Here is a 17,375-nt window from a genome sequence, read left to right as displayed (position 1 = left end):
GTTTACCTGCTGAACCATTGGGGAAGCCCTATTTACTTGTTTATTTATTGTTTTACTATATCTCCATTTAAAATGTCTGTGTGTGAGAGACAGAGTGAGTGCCTATGTGTGTGCGTGCGCCCAAGATCCAAGCTACTTTATAGCTGGCCAAATTTATAACCCAGGTTCTCTTAATAATTGTTAAAAAACTGTTTCTAGTTGTTGCTGAACAGTTACTTCCGATTTCAGGCAACAGATTTTGTCATTCTTCTTGGACTGTTAGAGGAAATTCTTTTTTAATTCGTCTTATATTTGCTTACATTTCTCTTCATATTGTTCAGTTTGTTTTCTTCATATTTCTTTGAACACAGCAAATAAATAGCTTTTCCTCTTTATTTGTTGTTGCAAACACAACAACAGCAGCAACAACAACAATGGAAGGGGTTGGGAGGCTGAGGTGCTCAACTTTACAGCAAAATGCCCACTAATTAAAAATAGAAAGGAATTTCTAGAAAACAGAAATAGAGAATCACCATGTTTCCGACCACCAAAGCAATAATCAAACCAGACCCAGAGCCCTGAATAAAAGCTAAGGCCAAGAGGTGAGAATGTTTTTGGAGAACAGACTACCCACATGGTATCAAAATATCATGCCACAGACTGCTTATAAATCAAAAAGGTACCTTTACCATGAAATGATCTCTACAACAACACCTTAAATAAGTGATCAAACTCAGTAATGCCAACTGTAGCAATGACAGCTAGACAACCTGAACTTGGGGGCCTACAGATGTGAGGCTCACGACCTATTTAATATCCTTGCCAAGAATATTAAACCTGAAGATATAAATCTAAACAAGAGGAAAATATCAGGCAAACATATACTGTGGACACTTTACAAGCAAACGAGCCTAGGCTCCATGACATGAAGATGCCATTGCCGTGGAAGATTTAAGTTGAGGGACTGTTTGGGACTGCAGGATACTAAAGAGACATGACAACTGAATGCAGTGTGTGATACTTGATTGAACTGTGGATCCTCAAAAGGATATTATTGGGACAATTGGGGAAATTTGACTATGGACTCTATATGGACTTAGATAACACTATCACCTCATTGTTAAATTCCTTCGACATGATAACAGTACTGTGGTCAGATGGGAGAGTATCCTAGTTCTTAGGAGACAAATTCTGAAGTAATTGGATGAAGTGTTTGGAACTGTTATGCGGTTAAGCAAAAAGGAAGAAAAAAAAGAGAGCGAGAAAGCAATGGGATAGTAGGAACCTAGGTAAAAGAATGCTTACTCTTTATGCATTTTCAAAATAAAAAGCTGAGGAAAATGGATTGTTCATACTTTAGAGTCATGCATTGAAATAGTTCCCAATAAAATAAGAAAATTTCTGATGTTTTCTTGAAAATAGTCTGGGAGAGGAGTAGGGGAGAAGATATATGGGAATCGAGTTTGGTTATAAGTTGTTGCTGGTTGCGGTTGGGTGATGGGATAATCGGAGGTTCCTTCACTCTTCTCTCGTGTACAATGGTTCTCAAAGTGTGGTTCCCTTCCAACAGCATCTGCATCACCAGGGAACTTGTCAAAAAAGCAAACTCTGTGTCCCACTCCAGGACGTTTAATCTGAGACTATAGATGTGGAGCTCAGCAATCTGTGCTTTAACAAGCTCTCTGTGTGATGCTGCTGCAAGCTCACATTCCAGGACCACAACTCTACTGTCATGAACTTGGAGATTGAAAATTTGTATACAAGTTCTATTTGCAAATGTTTGAAATAATCCACAGTATAATTTTTTTAATTAATTTAGTTTTTATTGAGGGATAATTGCTTTACAGAATTTTGCTGTTTTCTGTCAAACCTCAACATGAATCAGCCATAGGTATATATATATCCCCTCCCTTTTGAGACTCCTTCCCATCTCCCTCCCCATCCCACCCCTCTAGGCTGATACAGAGTCCCTGTTTGAGTTTCCTGAGCCATGCAACAAATTCCCATTGGCTATCTAGTTTACCTATGGTAATGTAAGTGTCCATGTTACTCTTTCCATACATCTACCCTTTCCTCTCCTCTCCCCATCACAGTATAATTTTTTTAAAGTAAATAAAACAAGCGTCCTAGCTTAGTGGTCAACCTAGTTTAGTGGTCAAGTTTTAATGAAAAGTTTCAAGACAGATAATACTAATCTTACATGAACACTGCCAGAGGATAGCAAAGAGGGCAACTAAGTTGCTCAACTTAGTCTATGAGACTAGAAAACCTTGACCCTGGATCCAGCAATTATGCTATGAGGAGGGAAACATCAAGTCAATCTTGCTCATGAACAGAAGACAGGCAAATTCTAGGCAAAACTTTAGCAAACTGAACCCACCAGTGTACACAAAAGATGCTACACTGTGATGTATAGCTACGTCTATCCTAGGAGAGCAAATCTGGTGGAAGGAGGCACGAGGGAGATTTGGGTGTTGCTAATATATTCTGCTGCTTGCTCCAGGTGCTAACTGAATGCGTGTGGTTAATTTTTGAAAACTCACTAAGATGCACACTTACGATTTTGATTCTTTTTTGATTATAAGATATACTTCACTAAAACTTTTGAAAGAAATCTCATAAATAACCCTCATTATATTAACAGATCTAAATGAATAGAGTCCTGGTCATTTCAATAGAGGCCCCAAAGTTAAAATCCAATGATCTATTCATGATTTTTAAGACAAACTTATTAAACTAGAAATATAAGGGATGCTCCTTAAACTGATAAAACAAAGGAAGGAAAGAAAAAGAGAGAGGAGGGAGAGAGAGAGAGGAAGAAAGAAGAAACAAAAGTGAGAAGAAAAAAATAAAGAAGGAAGGGAGGAAAGACAAAAAGAAGGAGAAAGAGAGAATGCAAGAGAGAGAGAGCAAACAATGAAACAAACACAGAAAGCCCGTTTTAATATGGAAATGTTGGCAACATTCTGTTTAATGTTAGGAACAACCCAAAGATGCCCAATTTTGCCATCTCCATTTGACCTTGTAGTGGATGTCCTAGCCAGCCAGTAAGAAACTTGTAAACTGATTATCTTACTTCTGTTACTCACAGATTCACAGAAAACTGCAGACCACCTATAGACACATGATAAAATGTCACAGGGTTTAAGCACGGTGGCTGACTTTAAGATCAATATATTCTTTTAAAACTCAAATGGATTTTTATAAATTAGATAGGGATAGAAAATGTCATTTTGAACAGATATCAAGCACCAGAGCAACACGATTCCAGAGTATCCTGAAAGTGTAAGTCGCTCAGATCATGTCTGACTCTTTGCGACCTCATGGACTATAGCCCGCCAGGCTTCTCTGTCCTTGGGATTCTCCAGGCAAGAATACTGGAGTGGTTTGCCATTTCCTTCTCCAGGAGATCTTCCTGACCCAGGGATTGAACCTGGGTCTCCTGCATGGCAGGCAGATTCTTTACTGTCTGAGCCGCCAGGGAGTATCTTGGAATAAATACCAAAAGGATGTACAAAATCTGAATGTAAAAAAGATAAACACTAAGCTGAAGGATTCCAGCGTTAAAGAAGACCCACAAAAATAGAGAGCCATTCCATGTTGGTGACTAGGAAGGCTGAATATCATAAAGATAGTCAATTCTCCCTTAACTGATCCACAGATTCAATGAAAATGTAATCCAAACCTACCGCAAATGAGTTTTCAGGAAACATGACATGCTGATCCTGACATTTACATTTTTGAGTTTAGGAAGGACAACAGGCAAAGAATAGCAAAGACACGCCTGGAAATGATGAATAAGGTGTGAGGACTTGTCCCACCAGAGATCAAGATGTCTTACTAAGAGATAAAAATTAAGAGAACGTAGTACTGGCACAGGAATAGATCGACTTATCTGCGGAACAGAACGGGGAACTCAGAGACACGAATGAAGACCAAAATGACTCCACACACTGCCAATTGTTCCCTGGGGCTGCAAAATTGGATTTCGAATTGAGAGTCCCTGACATAGGGATACGGAGGGATCTTAAAAACACAGGCTGATTTTGTAAAAGTAATTTACAGAATACCAAGGATGCCTGTTTAAAATGCTTGTTGGAGAAGGAAATGGCAACCCACTCCAGTGTTCTTGCCTGGAGAATCCCAGGGATGGGGTCGCACAGAGTCGGACACGACTGAAGTGACTGAGCAGCAGCAACTATAGTAACTTTGAGTGGAGAAGCTGTAACGAATTTTGTTCTTTCAATTCTTGTATTTACTGCATTCTCTATGAGCAGAATATACTGGGTTTCTCTGGTGGCTCAGACAGTAAAGAATCTGCCTGCCAATACAGGAGATGCAGGAGACAAGGTTTTGATCCTTGGGTCGGGAAGACTCCCTGGAGAAAGGAAAGGCTGCCCACTCCAGTATTCTTGCCTGGAGAATCCCATGGTCATAGGAGCCTGGTGGGCTACAGCCCATGGGTCACATTTTCTATGAGAAGAATATATTAGCTTATATTTTGTAATATACAATAAGACTCATAAACAATCACTTTTATGTCTGGGGCAGTAAGGAAATCTCACAGTATGTGCTTATTATAGATTTCCAGTTTTCTGAGTTTAATGAAATTCAATACAAACTTTTGAGCCAATTGCGACGGTTTTGCCAATTCCTTCTAGAACTATTAATAAGAACTGTCAGAAGTCGAGTATATAAAAAAAAAGTTTGACTTGGTTGGTGCTTCAGTGCTATAAGACATCTGATGATTAGTTGCAGCTGAGGAGGAAAAAGCATCTTTTAGAAAAACTAAAACTCCATCAAAATTTCCTAATGGTAATTTTTTGCTTGTTCGTTTGCTAAACTACTTGTTCTGAATATAAGAATAATAAATTCTTGTTATAAACAAAATAAAAATAAAATGCTTGCATATACAGTATTTCACAGGGCTTCCCAGGTGCCACTCGTGACAAAGAATCCTCCTGTCAATGCAGGAGACTTAAGAGACATAGGTTGGATCCCTGGATCGGGAAGATCCCATGGAGAAGGAAATGGCAACCCACTCCAGTATTCTCACCTGGAGAATTTCATGGACAGAGGAGCCTGGTGGGCTATAGTCCATAGGCTCGCAAAAGAGTCGGATGCGATTGAAGCAACTTAGCACACAGCATTTCACATCCAAAAAGCAAAGAGTTTGGGAAACAAGGTTTGGGGAGCACAAAGCTCCACTCCATTCCTGGAGCCGAATGGCAGGCCCAGTAAAGCCACCCAGCAGGAGGAGAAGTGCGAGGGTAGTGAAGAGAGCGGCGGGCGGGGCTTTTGCCGTGACCTTCAGACGAACCTGAAGCTCATTGGTCACTGACCACCGCGGTGGGAGGTGAAAAGCAGAGCCGGAAGCTCGTTGTCGGTTGAAGGAAGGGCGGGAAAGGGACCGAGAGCTGGGTCTTCCTTCGGGCCTCCTGTCGCAGTACCTTCGATCCTGACCTGCTGGAGGCTGGGGTAACCATAGACTGGCATCAGGAATAGGACCCTCATTCTCCGCACCTCTTCTTTCCTCCCTCCCCGCCCCGCCCCCACCCTCCGCTCCCGAGCCGCAGTCCCTTCTTCTCTCCTCCACCTCCTCAGGGTACCTCAGGATACGAGGTATACCTCCAGTATTCTCGTATACGAGGTATACGCATTCAGGTATATGAGGTATACCTCGTATCCTGAGGTACCCCGCCCCACCCCTCCCCCCACTCCACCCCCCACACCCCACCCCTCCTTCACTGAAGTCCTGTGGGATGATCGCTTGCTCCAGACTCCTGACCCCTCGCCTCTGGCCACTGGGGCAGGGCTTATGTCCCCCCACCCCCACCCCCGCCCACCTCATGATTCTGAGGTGGGGGTGACAGGGAACGGTTGGGTAGCCTGAGCGAAGGGAGGTGGTGAACTCTGGATTTGGGAGGAGGGGAAGCTGTGCCCAAGCATAATTGTTGAAGTTGTTGGGGAGGAGCATGGAAGACTGTTGGGAGGCTGTGGAGGGAATGCATGGGTTTGCATGAAAGCAGAGAGAGTGTGCTGGTGCAAGAGAACAATTAGTGCAGTGAGGAGTTGGCTGTTGACTAGGTCAGGGTCTGGCGTTCAATAGGGGGCTCAACAAACATCTACTTGGTAAATCAGTGAGGGGATGAATGAAAGTAATCATTGAAAGAAGGGCTTGAGATGCAGCGGGACTATAGGATTTCATGATATGATATGATTTCAGGGTGTCACTTTAAAGAGGGAGCAAGAAAATAATTAAGATTTTGATAGAGTGCAAGAAAAAAATTGGAATGGAAGATGAGAGGAAAATTGAATGTAGGGCATACATGAGACCAATAATAGAATTGAGTGCAGGACATAAGAATCATGAGTAGGGAGTGGATGAATGCAGGAGGTGAGGAAGACAATTGTGGAAAGGGATGCCAGGAATAATAGTTGGGCATAGCAGAGTACAGGATGATAAACATGAGAAAGGGAAGTAGTAATTGTTGAAAGAGGCACGAGAGTGCATGTGTATGCCCGAAGGGGTCAGGGGTCCATGTGAAGTGAAGGTAAGCAGGGGGAGTAATAATTGGACTGGAAGTATACAGGACCCATGCCCAGAGTTTCTTGGAACTGGCCTATATGTGAGTGGGGCTTCCTGGGAAGGAGACTACATGAGCAAGAAGGGAGGGTGCAATCTCATTTCAGCAGTGAGCTGGATGGAGAAGAATCCAGCCACCTCAGATGGGGTTTCCCAGGGGCAGAGGAAGTATGTAGGGGGTAGGGGATCATGTGGCCACCCGGACCTCCACTCCTTGTCCTAGAACCATGGATCGCAATGAAATGCCTGCTATGCCCTGCTGCCCCCCCGACTCCACCACTGGACTTGAGACCGGAGCCCCACAGGCGATTGAACTTGGCCCCAGAAGATCTACGCATCGCTGTGCCCGCTGCCACAACCATGGCATCACTGACCAAATCAAGGACCAGGAGCACCTCTGCCTCTTCGAGGCCTGCGAGTGTCACAAGTGTATTCCCTTGTCGTGAGTATGGCATCTGACAAGGGGAGGGGAGTAGGCCTCCTCTAAAGGTGACTGACCTTAGACCCACAATCCTCCTGCTTTAGGGAACACTACAGCAGCTTGCCTGCTGAACGTGACTTGAAGATGGAGCAGGGGCCATACCTAAGGAGGCGCCTGACTCGAGGACGGATAAGGCGTGGGACCACCTCTCCCAGAGCTCACGGCCGTGCCAAGAAGTTGGGCACTCAAGCAAGAGTCCCCAGTGAGTGTCTCTGGCCAGGGAGGGAGTTGGAGTTTTGGGTGTAGGGAGCATGAGTAGTTCTGTCACCAGTCCTACCACCCAGTTTCTATGTGGCTTTACTCCTTGGGAAAGTTACTCTTCAGGCCTTAGCTTCCCCAACTACAAAATGCCATCAGTATTATCTGCCAAGTGTTGGTGGGAAGGAGAGATCTGGGAAATCAAAAAGGGTCTAGAGTGGGACAGGTTCGGGGTGAGGTAGAGTGGGATGGGATCAGGGGGTAAGGCTCACCTAAGCTGTCCCCAGTGTCTCACAGTTGGAAAGGAGAACATCACGCCTCAGCTCGAGGCTCATCCCTATGCAATCCCCGAGGAGGAGTCTGGGGCCAGTGTGGGAAGCTCTGACCTCAGCCACTGCTCAGAGCCCTTCCTGTGTCCTGAAGACCTGGGTACCATCTCTAACCCTACCACAACTTGCCATATGACCCTGGGGGAAAACGACTTCTCTATGGGTCTCATAGTCCTCAGTCCCAAAATGAGTAAGAGGACTAGGTGGTCTTGAAGGTCTTCTCAGCTCTGGCATTCTGGGCTCCTATCCTTGTCCCAAAACATGCCCACATCTCCTCTCCATGGCCGGCTTGGTTCCTGACTCCAACCTGTGCTCTCTGTTCCCGCAGACTATTTTCCAAGGCCCTCTGCTGCTCGGTCAGGTCGTGGGATCTTTGTCTCTGTCCTGGACTCCAGCACCCTTGAAGAAGCAACTAACAATTTCTCTTTCGAGGAAGTCACACAGATCCCTTGCCCTGCCGAGCAGGTGAGTAGAGTGAGAAAGACCATGGAGCTACTTGTATATTGTGTTACTGAGTGTCCAAACCTTCTGCTTAAGGCTCTGGAGCTAGAAGGAGGAGATGGAGGCAGTACAGGGCAACTGGGGGCAGGGGGCGAGGTGGAGGAAGGGGAGGAGGAGCAGGCATCTCAGACTTAGGGGCAACGACAGGGCTCTCCCAGCTTTGCCATTTCCAATTTGTGAGACTTTGGACAAGTGACTTTACATACCCGAGCCTCCATTTCCTATCAGTGTCCTGAGAGGGGACAGTATTCTACACCTATAGAGAACTGCTGACTCATTGGAAAAGACCTTGATGCTGGGAAAGATTGAGGGCAGGAGAAGGGGGTGACAGAGGATGAGATGGTTGGATGGCATCACCAACTCAATGGACATAAGTTTGAGCAAACTCGGGGAGATAGTGAAGGACAGGGAAGCCTGCCATGCTGCAGCCCATGGGGTCACAAAGAGTCAGACATGATTTAGCAACTGAACAACAGCAACAACATAGCATTGAACAGAGGACTAGCACAAGGCCTGCCACATCACAGGCCTTTGACAACTAACTGGAGGTTGTTATTCCATATGAAACAAACGGATGGGATAGAAGCTTCTGCTGAGAACGGGAGCCATAATGGTGAGGGACACCAACTTGCCCAGGCCAGAGTCTAATAACCATCAGAGAAAGTGTCCTGGAGATGAGTCAAGCTGGCCCTTCAAGCCCCTTTGGGGATTGGGGAATATAGGGGCAAGAACCAGTCCCTGGACAGGAACAGTAATCACATCTCTCCAGGTGCCTTGCAGATTAAAATGTAGACACCTCTGATTTCTCATAATCTTTACTGTTGCTCCAGGATTTTAAAAAAAAAAGCTGAGAGGAATTGGTGTCTCAGGAAAGATACAGAAAAAAAAAAAAAAAAAATGGAAACGAAGACAGGCCAGGCAGGGGAAGGGACTTGTGTAAGCCACAACACCTAATGGCCATTCAGACTCCCACATGCAGATATTGTAAAATCTTGGCCCCCCCTCCCCCCTGGTAGTATGTACCTGCCAAAGGGATAAATCCCCTGATCTCTCCTTTCCTTGTTCCTAGACAGTCAACTCTGATCCTCCAGCCCCATGCCACCTTTAATCCCATTCTACTGCAGCCACAGACTCTGGGGAGATTGTGGGGTCCAGAACCCTGGCAGGGGCCAAGCTTAGTGAAGGAGAAGAGCAGAAGGCCTCAGGGTAGCCGGGGACTGAAGGGGCATGGAGGGAGTGTGGGTTCCCAGCTCCCGTTCTCTCACATCCTCTGTTTTCAGGCTCCCGAAGCTTCCAACCAGGCCTTGATTTCTGCCTTCTCAGAGTGGCAGCAAAAACTAGAAGCAGCCAAGGCTCTGCTGGCTCTGAGAGAATCTTCCCCGGCCCCTTCTGGCTCCATCTCTCTGCTCCAGCCCTGCGTTGCTCCAGGTAGCCTGGTCTTTGAAAGGAGAACAAGGGTTTGGGGACAGTTGGCAAATGGGAGGCCGTTGTGGTAAGCAGGGCCTAACTGGGAAGTCAGAGTTGGAGGGAGGTAGGGGGGTTGAACTTCTTTGGACCCAGGCTGCCAAGCTCCTCAGTCGGACTCTCGAAGTGGCAGTAGATGGTTGTTCACAGAGAATCACTGAGCGTTTATTGAGCATTGTGCTCAAAAGCAAATGTTCACTGCCCTGATGTCAAAAAATAAGGAAACTGAGTCCCTGAGAATGGCAGGGACTTACCAAGGGCATGCAGCATATCAAGTGGAAGAATCAGGTCTCCTGACACTCAGTCCAGAGCTTTCTACCCAGACTCCTGCAGTCTGCTGTGATCTGGGGAGGACATGTATAGGTGATAAGTGTCTAGTAAAGAAGGAGATCTAGTTCCTGCCTTCAGGGAGCTTCCAGTCTTGATGTGGAGCCTGGATGCCTCCACAAGTCATGTTTTGGGGCTGAATCTCAATGTTGAGCCTGGAGAAGAAGGACGGAGGAGAGCTAAGACACCTGGGAAGGCTGAGGGGGAAGGCTGGGCACTACCAGATCAAAATGGAGTGTGATATGGAGTGTGAGTAAAGCAGGCAACTCTGGAGGAACTGCTAGAACACGATGGAAGAGATGAGCGGGGAAGAGGCTACCAGTCACGGAGGTCTGCATGCCAGGCTTAAGAGGTTTGGCCAGCAACTGTGGGTGATGAGGGACCAAGGAATGTTTGAACTAGAGAGGAGCATGTTTGGAGATCCTGGGCTTGACAAAAAGAAGTGTGGTTGCTGTGATGGAGGGATTGGAGGAAGCAAGAATTGAGATGGGCAAATCAAGGAAGAGTTCTGTGCAATATAGTCCAAGGTGACACAGCTTTGACTGGGTGGAACAAAAAGAGGGGAGAGCTGGGAGGACAAATGGATGTGCCCTGGCCCTGACCTTTTCTTTTGTGTTGACAGCTCCTGATGGAGATAAAGGACTTCAGCCTTCTAGCCCCTCTCTTTGACCCAGGCCGGCCAGCTCCATTTCTCTGCCTATTGGTCACCTGGGGTGCGTCTCCCTCTTGAACTAGAAGCCCAGAAGCGGGCAGTTCACTAGAATGCTGTCTATTTATGCATTTGCAAAGTGATTAATGTCCAAAATTCTTACTGTATTAAAAAAAAGGCATTTAGGCTCTTTTATAGGCTTTTTATTATATGGGGGCAATTCCTCGACTGAGGGTGGATATTCCTCTCCCTCCATCCTTTACTCTCTTGGGTCCTGGGGCCTTATAATGTCTCTTATGAAAGCAGGGTTTTGCAATCTAAGCTGATCAGTCTCTAAGTAGGGTTCTGTGTGAGTTCATCTGTTCATCTGCCAGAGGTTATTTTGATTCATGATTGCAAACTTACCAGCATGCTCATGTACTTATCCATGCATGTGAAAATCTGAGGATGTTTTCATTTTGTGTCTAGGTTTGCGTATGTGAGCAAATAATAAACCTTCTTTGTAAGCCACTGAAATATAGGTGTTGCTTGTTACCACAGTATAACCTAGAGTACCCTGAGTTTACCATGTTCAATTCACTTCTCAAAGGGACAGTCACTTTCCTCAATAACTGGGATTTCTTAACATGGCTTGATAAGGAAATGGTCGAGAAAAAAAAGGGTAGGAGATTCACTCATTCAGCAAGTAAGTGCCTGCACCCTGCCTGGCATTGACTGCTTCCAGTTGTCCAGAAGGCCACAAATTCAGATGTCTGCAGGATCAAGCAGATTATATAAATGAGTAGAGCAAGCCAGATGGGGTCTGGCCAATTGAGAGTGCATGCTCTACCTAAGGGGGCAGCTGTCACTTGGCTCTAGCCAATTGTTGCCATGCAGGAATGCAGACTCATTGTTGCCATATCTCTTGATTTTTAAAGACAAGGTGAAACTCTAGATTTCTATGCAAAATATCTCAATTTTGAAATATTGGCTCTGGTTTCCTCTAAACTCTTTAAACGGGCCAAACAAAAACTTCCAAGCAGGCCAACTTTGGCCAATAGAATGCTGGTTTGATCCTAGTCCAATACGTATTTTACAGTGGGGAGAAACTAAAGCCAATCTGGACAAGAAGACTCAAAGAGGGGAAATTAATTAGATCTGGGACCTATTTTGAAAGACCCAGGAGATATAAAGAAGAATCATTATCATTTGGTTAGTCTGTGTTCACTGAACACTAAGCTCATATAACCTCACAGTAGTTCTGTAAGCTCAGCGTAGGACTTCCCTGGTGGCTCAGACGGTAAAGTGTCTGCCTACAATGCAGGGAGACCCAGGTTTAATCCCTGGGTTGGGAAGACCCTCTGGAGAAGGAAATGGCAACCCACTCCAGTACTCTTGCCTGGAAAATCCCATGGACGGAGGAGTGTAGTAGGCTCCAGTCCGTGGGGTCGCAGAGTCAGACACGACTGAGCAAATTCACTTTCACTTTCACACATCAGGAAGTGTGCTCAAAGAGGAAAAGTAACTTGCACAAGTGCTTGAAGGGAAATTTTAAGGCAAAGGTGGTTGGGGGGAGGGAGAGACTCCTTTCTCTTTGATTTGCCTTAAATTAACTAATAAATTTACTTTTCTTTCTTTTTTTTTTTTACAAAGTGTCCAGTGAGAGGTTCGAAACTTGAAGCGGCAAAACCACTACAATATTGTAAAGTAATTAGCCTCCAACTAATAAAAATAAATGGACAAAATAAATAAAATAAAATAAATAAAAAGCAGAGACATTACTTTGCCAAAAAAAAGAAAGAAAGAAACTTGAAGCAGCAGACACCCAGCTAGGAGGGTCTTTCAAAAGCCATCCCTTTATTTTGTACTCAAAGTAACAGTCTGGGGTAATCGATCAAATCTTACTTTACCTGTTTCTCAGTCCTCTGCTGATGTTCAAGATCCTGCCCACCCACCTTCACCATACCCCCACACATGTTGAGCTACACTTTTTTAAAAAGTCTCTGAATGGCATAGTATAGGCATCTTAGGATATTGTTATAAATGTTAGACATCAAACATCTTTTGTGAACTGTCCTTTGGTCACTACTCCAGTTCACGTGTTTAAAATATCACTTTACATAACAGTGTGAATTAGCTTAGCTCTTGACTCTGATATGTTGTATGACAGCATTGATTAGGTCTGAGGATATCCATCACACCAGAGCATCTGCAGAGTGGATTAGTCTCAACCAGTGCTACGCAGGTAAATGATTAACAGCAGGCGCTGGGGGGAAGAAGGAGGATTGCAAGAATCACCCTGTGTTGTAGCATTTGCCAATTTCAAGCTACCAACGAGATGTCCTTTGATGCAGAATTGGGAAGAGATGCATTTCCATCATTCAATTACAATAAATATACATAATTTCAAGAGCACAGATGATAGTACAACGTAGGGAAGTAATTAGAAATCGATGGCTTTTGATCATATATTATGTTCATTTTCAGTATAATGCATATGCGATGCATTTGTTACTTTATACATTTAGTTTTAATAACAGCTGTGTTTAACAGCTGGCTCACGAAATTCCTGACAACGTGATAGTCGCCTCTTATGTTCCAGTAAGAGTCCTCTCCAGCACTCTACTGCTTTCAGCTCTTGCCCAGAAAGGCATCTCTTTCAAATCAGGTCACACTAACACTGCAGGGCTGCTGCCACTGGTTTCTGACCAAGAACAGCCTAAAGTGAGGGGAAAGTATTTGTTATTGATTTTTAAAAATCGAGTGATCTGGAACAAATATTGAGCAAAATGAGTTGTCAGCATTGTTTATGAGCAAACATGCCTTGTCTGGTAAAGGCCGGAACAAGCAAGACTCATGCAGGGATGTCGTTAACAGATTTCTTAAAGCAATGGGGCAACTGGTGTTCCCTGGCCATGGGATCTGTATCTCTCATCAAGAGACAGTCATTACACTCCCTCGTCTTTCTCAGATGAATGCTGCATAATCTACACAAACTTCTCCACCTTGCCTTTTTTCACTTAAAAATATGCCCTTTTTCGTTGAGTACAGGCACCATGTTACACAGCAGATCTCCAGAACATACTCATCTTATACAACTGTAACTTTATATTTGCTAAACAACTACTCTCCATAGCCCCCTTCTCCCATCCCCTGGAAACCACCATCCTATTGTCTGCTTCTGTACGCTTGACTATCTTCGATGCTTCGTGTAAGATGAATTGTGGGCTTCCCACGTGCCACAGTTTTAAAGAAACCGCCTGCCAATGCAGGAGACACAAGAGACACAGGTGCCATCCCTGGGTTGGGAAGAACCCTTGGAGAAGGGAATGGCAACCTACTCCAGCATTCTTGCCTGGAAAATCCTATGGACAGGGAAGCCTGGCAGGCCACAGTCCAGGGGTTTGCTGAGTCGGACACGACTTGTGTGACTGAGCATATATGCACACTACTATTCAAATATATCTACAGTGAATAGACTTGTGACATCATCTTATACACTTTTTATCAGTGTGTCTTTCAGTTTGATCCTGAGATATACTATTGCTGAAGAAAGGGTGTAAAGAAAGCATATATAATCTTGCTCATTACTGCCATATTCTCCTTCAGAAATGCTGTACCTATTGCCTTTTCTTCATCAGTATATGAGTGTGCCAATTTCCCTGAGTTTTCCAGTACTGTTGCCAGAGTTTTGAATTTTGCCAATCAGATAAATGGTATATCAGTGTATGTTTTAACTTACATTTCCCTTAATGTGAACAAGTTTGCATGTTTTTTTTTGTATGGTTAAAACCCACTCCTCTTTTCATCTTCTTTCTGTACTATAAACTGTCATTTTGGGCCCGATTTCTATAGGGTTTTTTACTTTTTCTTCTTTTCATAAAAAGTTTGCAACCCTATGGACTGTAGCCTGCCAGGTTCTCCTGTCTGTGGGATTCTCTAGGCAAGAATACTAGAGTGGGTTTCCATGCCCTCCTCCAGGAGATCTTCCTGACCAAGAGATCAAACCCACGTCTCTTATGTCTCCTGCATTAGCAGGTGGGTTCTTTACCACTAGCATCACCTGGGAAGCCCTCTTTATATCTTAGGGATATGCTACAATCTTGCCCTTTTTGTCTCTGATAGAAGTGGAAAATATTTTTCCCAGTTGTTATGCATTTTTTTTTTTTTGCTGAGTTTATGGTATCTTTAGGGAAATTTTGCCATGAAGAAGTAGTTAATTCTTAGACAGCCAAATTTATCCATATTTTACCTTATTTGTTCTGGATTTTCATCCATAGGCGAATTTTCCTCATTCTTAACGTATAGAGGATTTTTTTTTGTATAGAGGATTTTTTTGGTGGTACTGAAATAATTTTGAATTTTATGTTCTAAACTCTGTTCCATTTGAAATGTATCTTCATGTACAGTGGAAGAGAGAGATGCAGTTATGCAAACATCACCTGTTAAAAAAGTGCATCTTGGGAGTGACTTCATAAAGATGGTAGGGTGGGAAACTGCAGGCTCTCCTTCCTCCCACAGAGATATTGAGTTACCAACAATGTATGTATGGAATAGAATAACTGTGAGAATCCTAGACACTAGTTTAGAAGCTATAGCACTCAGGACATTGTAAACCATAGAAAGTGGTAGGAATATTCACTCTGTTTGGTGACCTGCTTGACTTCCTTCCCTTATGCTGCATGGCATGGAGTAACCGGAAGGAAATGCTCCATATGGGGGCCTCAGTATGGGGAAGAAACAAGAATAGTGGACTATATGCCCAATGTCTGGCTTGTTCAGGGGCTTCCTGAAGGACTGATTCCTGTCTTGCCTGACTCAGAGCACAGAAGAGACTGGTGCTATTAATAGAATTTGGAAGTTGCTGAAAACAGAGGCCAGTAGCGCATTAGAGCTACAACTCCATAGGCAAACTCTAGGGGGAGTAGGAGATGTGAAAAGGTTTGGAAGATCCTAGAACCTCTAGCTGGGCTGATTGGCGATAGCCTTCCCATGTACAAAGCCAGTATGTAAAGGCTGGGAGAGGTGGTGGTTTTTTCCAAAATGCCCGAATTCCAGCAAAAGATTACAAGACATACAAAGGAAAAGACAAACATGGCCCAATCGAAGGAACAAAATAAAACTCCAGAAACCAACCCTAATGAAACTCAGCTCTACAAGCTGTCAAAGAAAGAATTTTAACCGACTGGCATAGAGATACTCAAAGAACTAAAAGAAAACACACATAGACCACTAAACAATAATCATGGAAAAGATGCCTGAACAAAATGAAAATAGCAATAAAAATAGAAACTACAAAAAGGAACCAACTAGAAATTCTTGGGGGTGAAAAATACAATAACAGAACCAAAAATTTCGTGAGAGCAATTCAACAGCAGACTTGAGTAGAGAGAAGAAAGAATCAGTGAAATTGAAGACAATTCATCTGAAATCATTGAGTCAGAGGAAGAAATAGGAAAAAAAAAGAAGACAAGTGAAAAAAAAGTGAGAAAAGCCTATGGGGAGCTATCAAAAAGACTGTTATAAACATGATGGTATTCCAAGAAGAGAGAGACAGGGATGTAAACACAAGGACTGGAGACCAATCCCAGGACAAGGATTGGTGTTGACTGCAGGGAGGTGGCCCAAGTGGATGGGGTGGAGGAGTTCATAGTGGAGGAAATCTGGGCAGCCATGGAGGCAGGGTGCTACTGCTGAATCATGTGCAGGGGGTGGAGCCATCACTGTGTGGTCCCCACACACTGGAACCAGCAGCTGACCAATAGAGAAAGACCACAGAGGGAGTGGCCCTTTGAGTGCCCAATACACCAAACAATAGAGAGGGACCCTGGCCAGGGGGTTGCTTTGAATACTTGCTCTGCCAAGCAATAGAGAAGGACAAGCCAGGGAGGCCCTTTGAGTGTCAGTTTCCAGAAGCTAGAAAAGGATTATAATAGCACCATATCTTCTGTGCCCATGGCCACTGGCTTCACTACATACCTGGTGCCACTGGGATCTCCACTATCCAAGCAGCCATAATGCCTCCATGCTCAATCCTCATGGGGCAGAGATGCCGGAAGCAAGGAAAAAAACCTAATAGCACCATATCACTTGAGCCCATGATGGCTGGCTTCCCTGAACACCTGGTGCTGCCAAGGTCCCTGCAATCTAAGCAGACATGCCTCCTCCACACCCAGTCCTCACTGGGGCAGACCCAAGTCCTCCAGGGCAGCCTCAGAAGCAAACTCCTGTGGATGACCCACATGTAGAGTTGGGGATAAAACCACAGTTGAGCTCCAGGGGTGGAATAGTTAAGTAAGAGGATTGAAAACCTTTTTGCCAGCTGTACAAGCTGCAGTTTAAATCCACATGATCAACTAGGTAAACTTTGTGTCTATGCAATGTATAAAAGGAAACTGAGTGTTTCCACAAAAGAAAATGCCCTAATTCTGACAGCTGTGGACACTGGAGGCAAGAATACACAGGAGCAGGGCCAGATTAGAGTCTGAGCTATCACCACATCAGGTTCAGAGACCAGCAGCCCCCGGTATTGGAGGGCTTCCTAGGGAGGTTGAGGTGGGCTGTGGCTCATAGCAGGGAAAGGACACTGACAGCTAAGATATGAGAAAAACATTTGTAATTATTTTTATATTTTTATTAATTCTATAATTGGTTCTGGATTTTTTCCTCCTTTTTTTTCTCTGTTGCTGTGGTTGTGTTATTATTATCTCTATCTAAGATTTTAGAACTTTTTAAAGTCACACTTTTTATTTCCTTTATGTACTTCTAAGTTGACTTTCTGTGGTTCTGTGGTCTTTTTTTGTTGTTTTGTTTTGAGTTCTGTTCTTTTCTTCTTGTAGTCATTCTTTGATATGTAAATTTTTATATTCTTCTATTTAACTT

General features: G+C 44.2%; 2 protein-coding genes across 2 annotated transcripts in view; one reads left to right on the top strand and one right to left on the bottom strand.

Moving 5' to 3' along the window:
* PIN4 (peptidylprolyl cis/trans isomerase, NIMA-interacting 4) overlaps positions 1–17,375 on the bottom strand; it is a 1,195,450-nt gene that overhangs the window by 344,118 nt on the left and 833,957 nt on the right. The gene's annotated exons all lie outside the window — the stretch shown is intronic.
* LOC136153499 (doublesex- and mab-3-related transcription factor C2-like) lies at positions 6,793–10,534 on the top strand. Its single transcript, XM_065915417.1, has 5 exons — positions 6,793–7,007; positions 7,091–7,248; positions 7,902–8,038; positions 9,355–9,502; positions 10,488–10,534. Exons 1-5 carry the CDS (start codon positions 6,793–6,795, stop codon positions 10,532–10,534), a joined length of 705 nt encoding a protein of 234 aa, XP_065771489.1.

The sequence above is a fragment of the Muntiacus reevesi genome, chromosome X, assembly GCF_963930625.1.
Source record: "Muntiacus reevesi chromosome X, mMunRee1.1, whole genome shotgun sequence".
NCBI lineage: Eukaryota > Metazoa > Chordata > Mammalia > Artiodactyla > Cervidae > Muntiacus > Muntiacus reevesi.
Note: the sequence above shows the minus strand (reverse complement) of the source record. Positions and strands in the feature narration are given on the sequence as shown.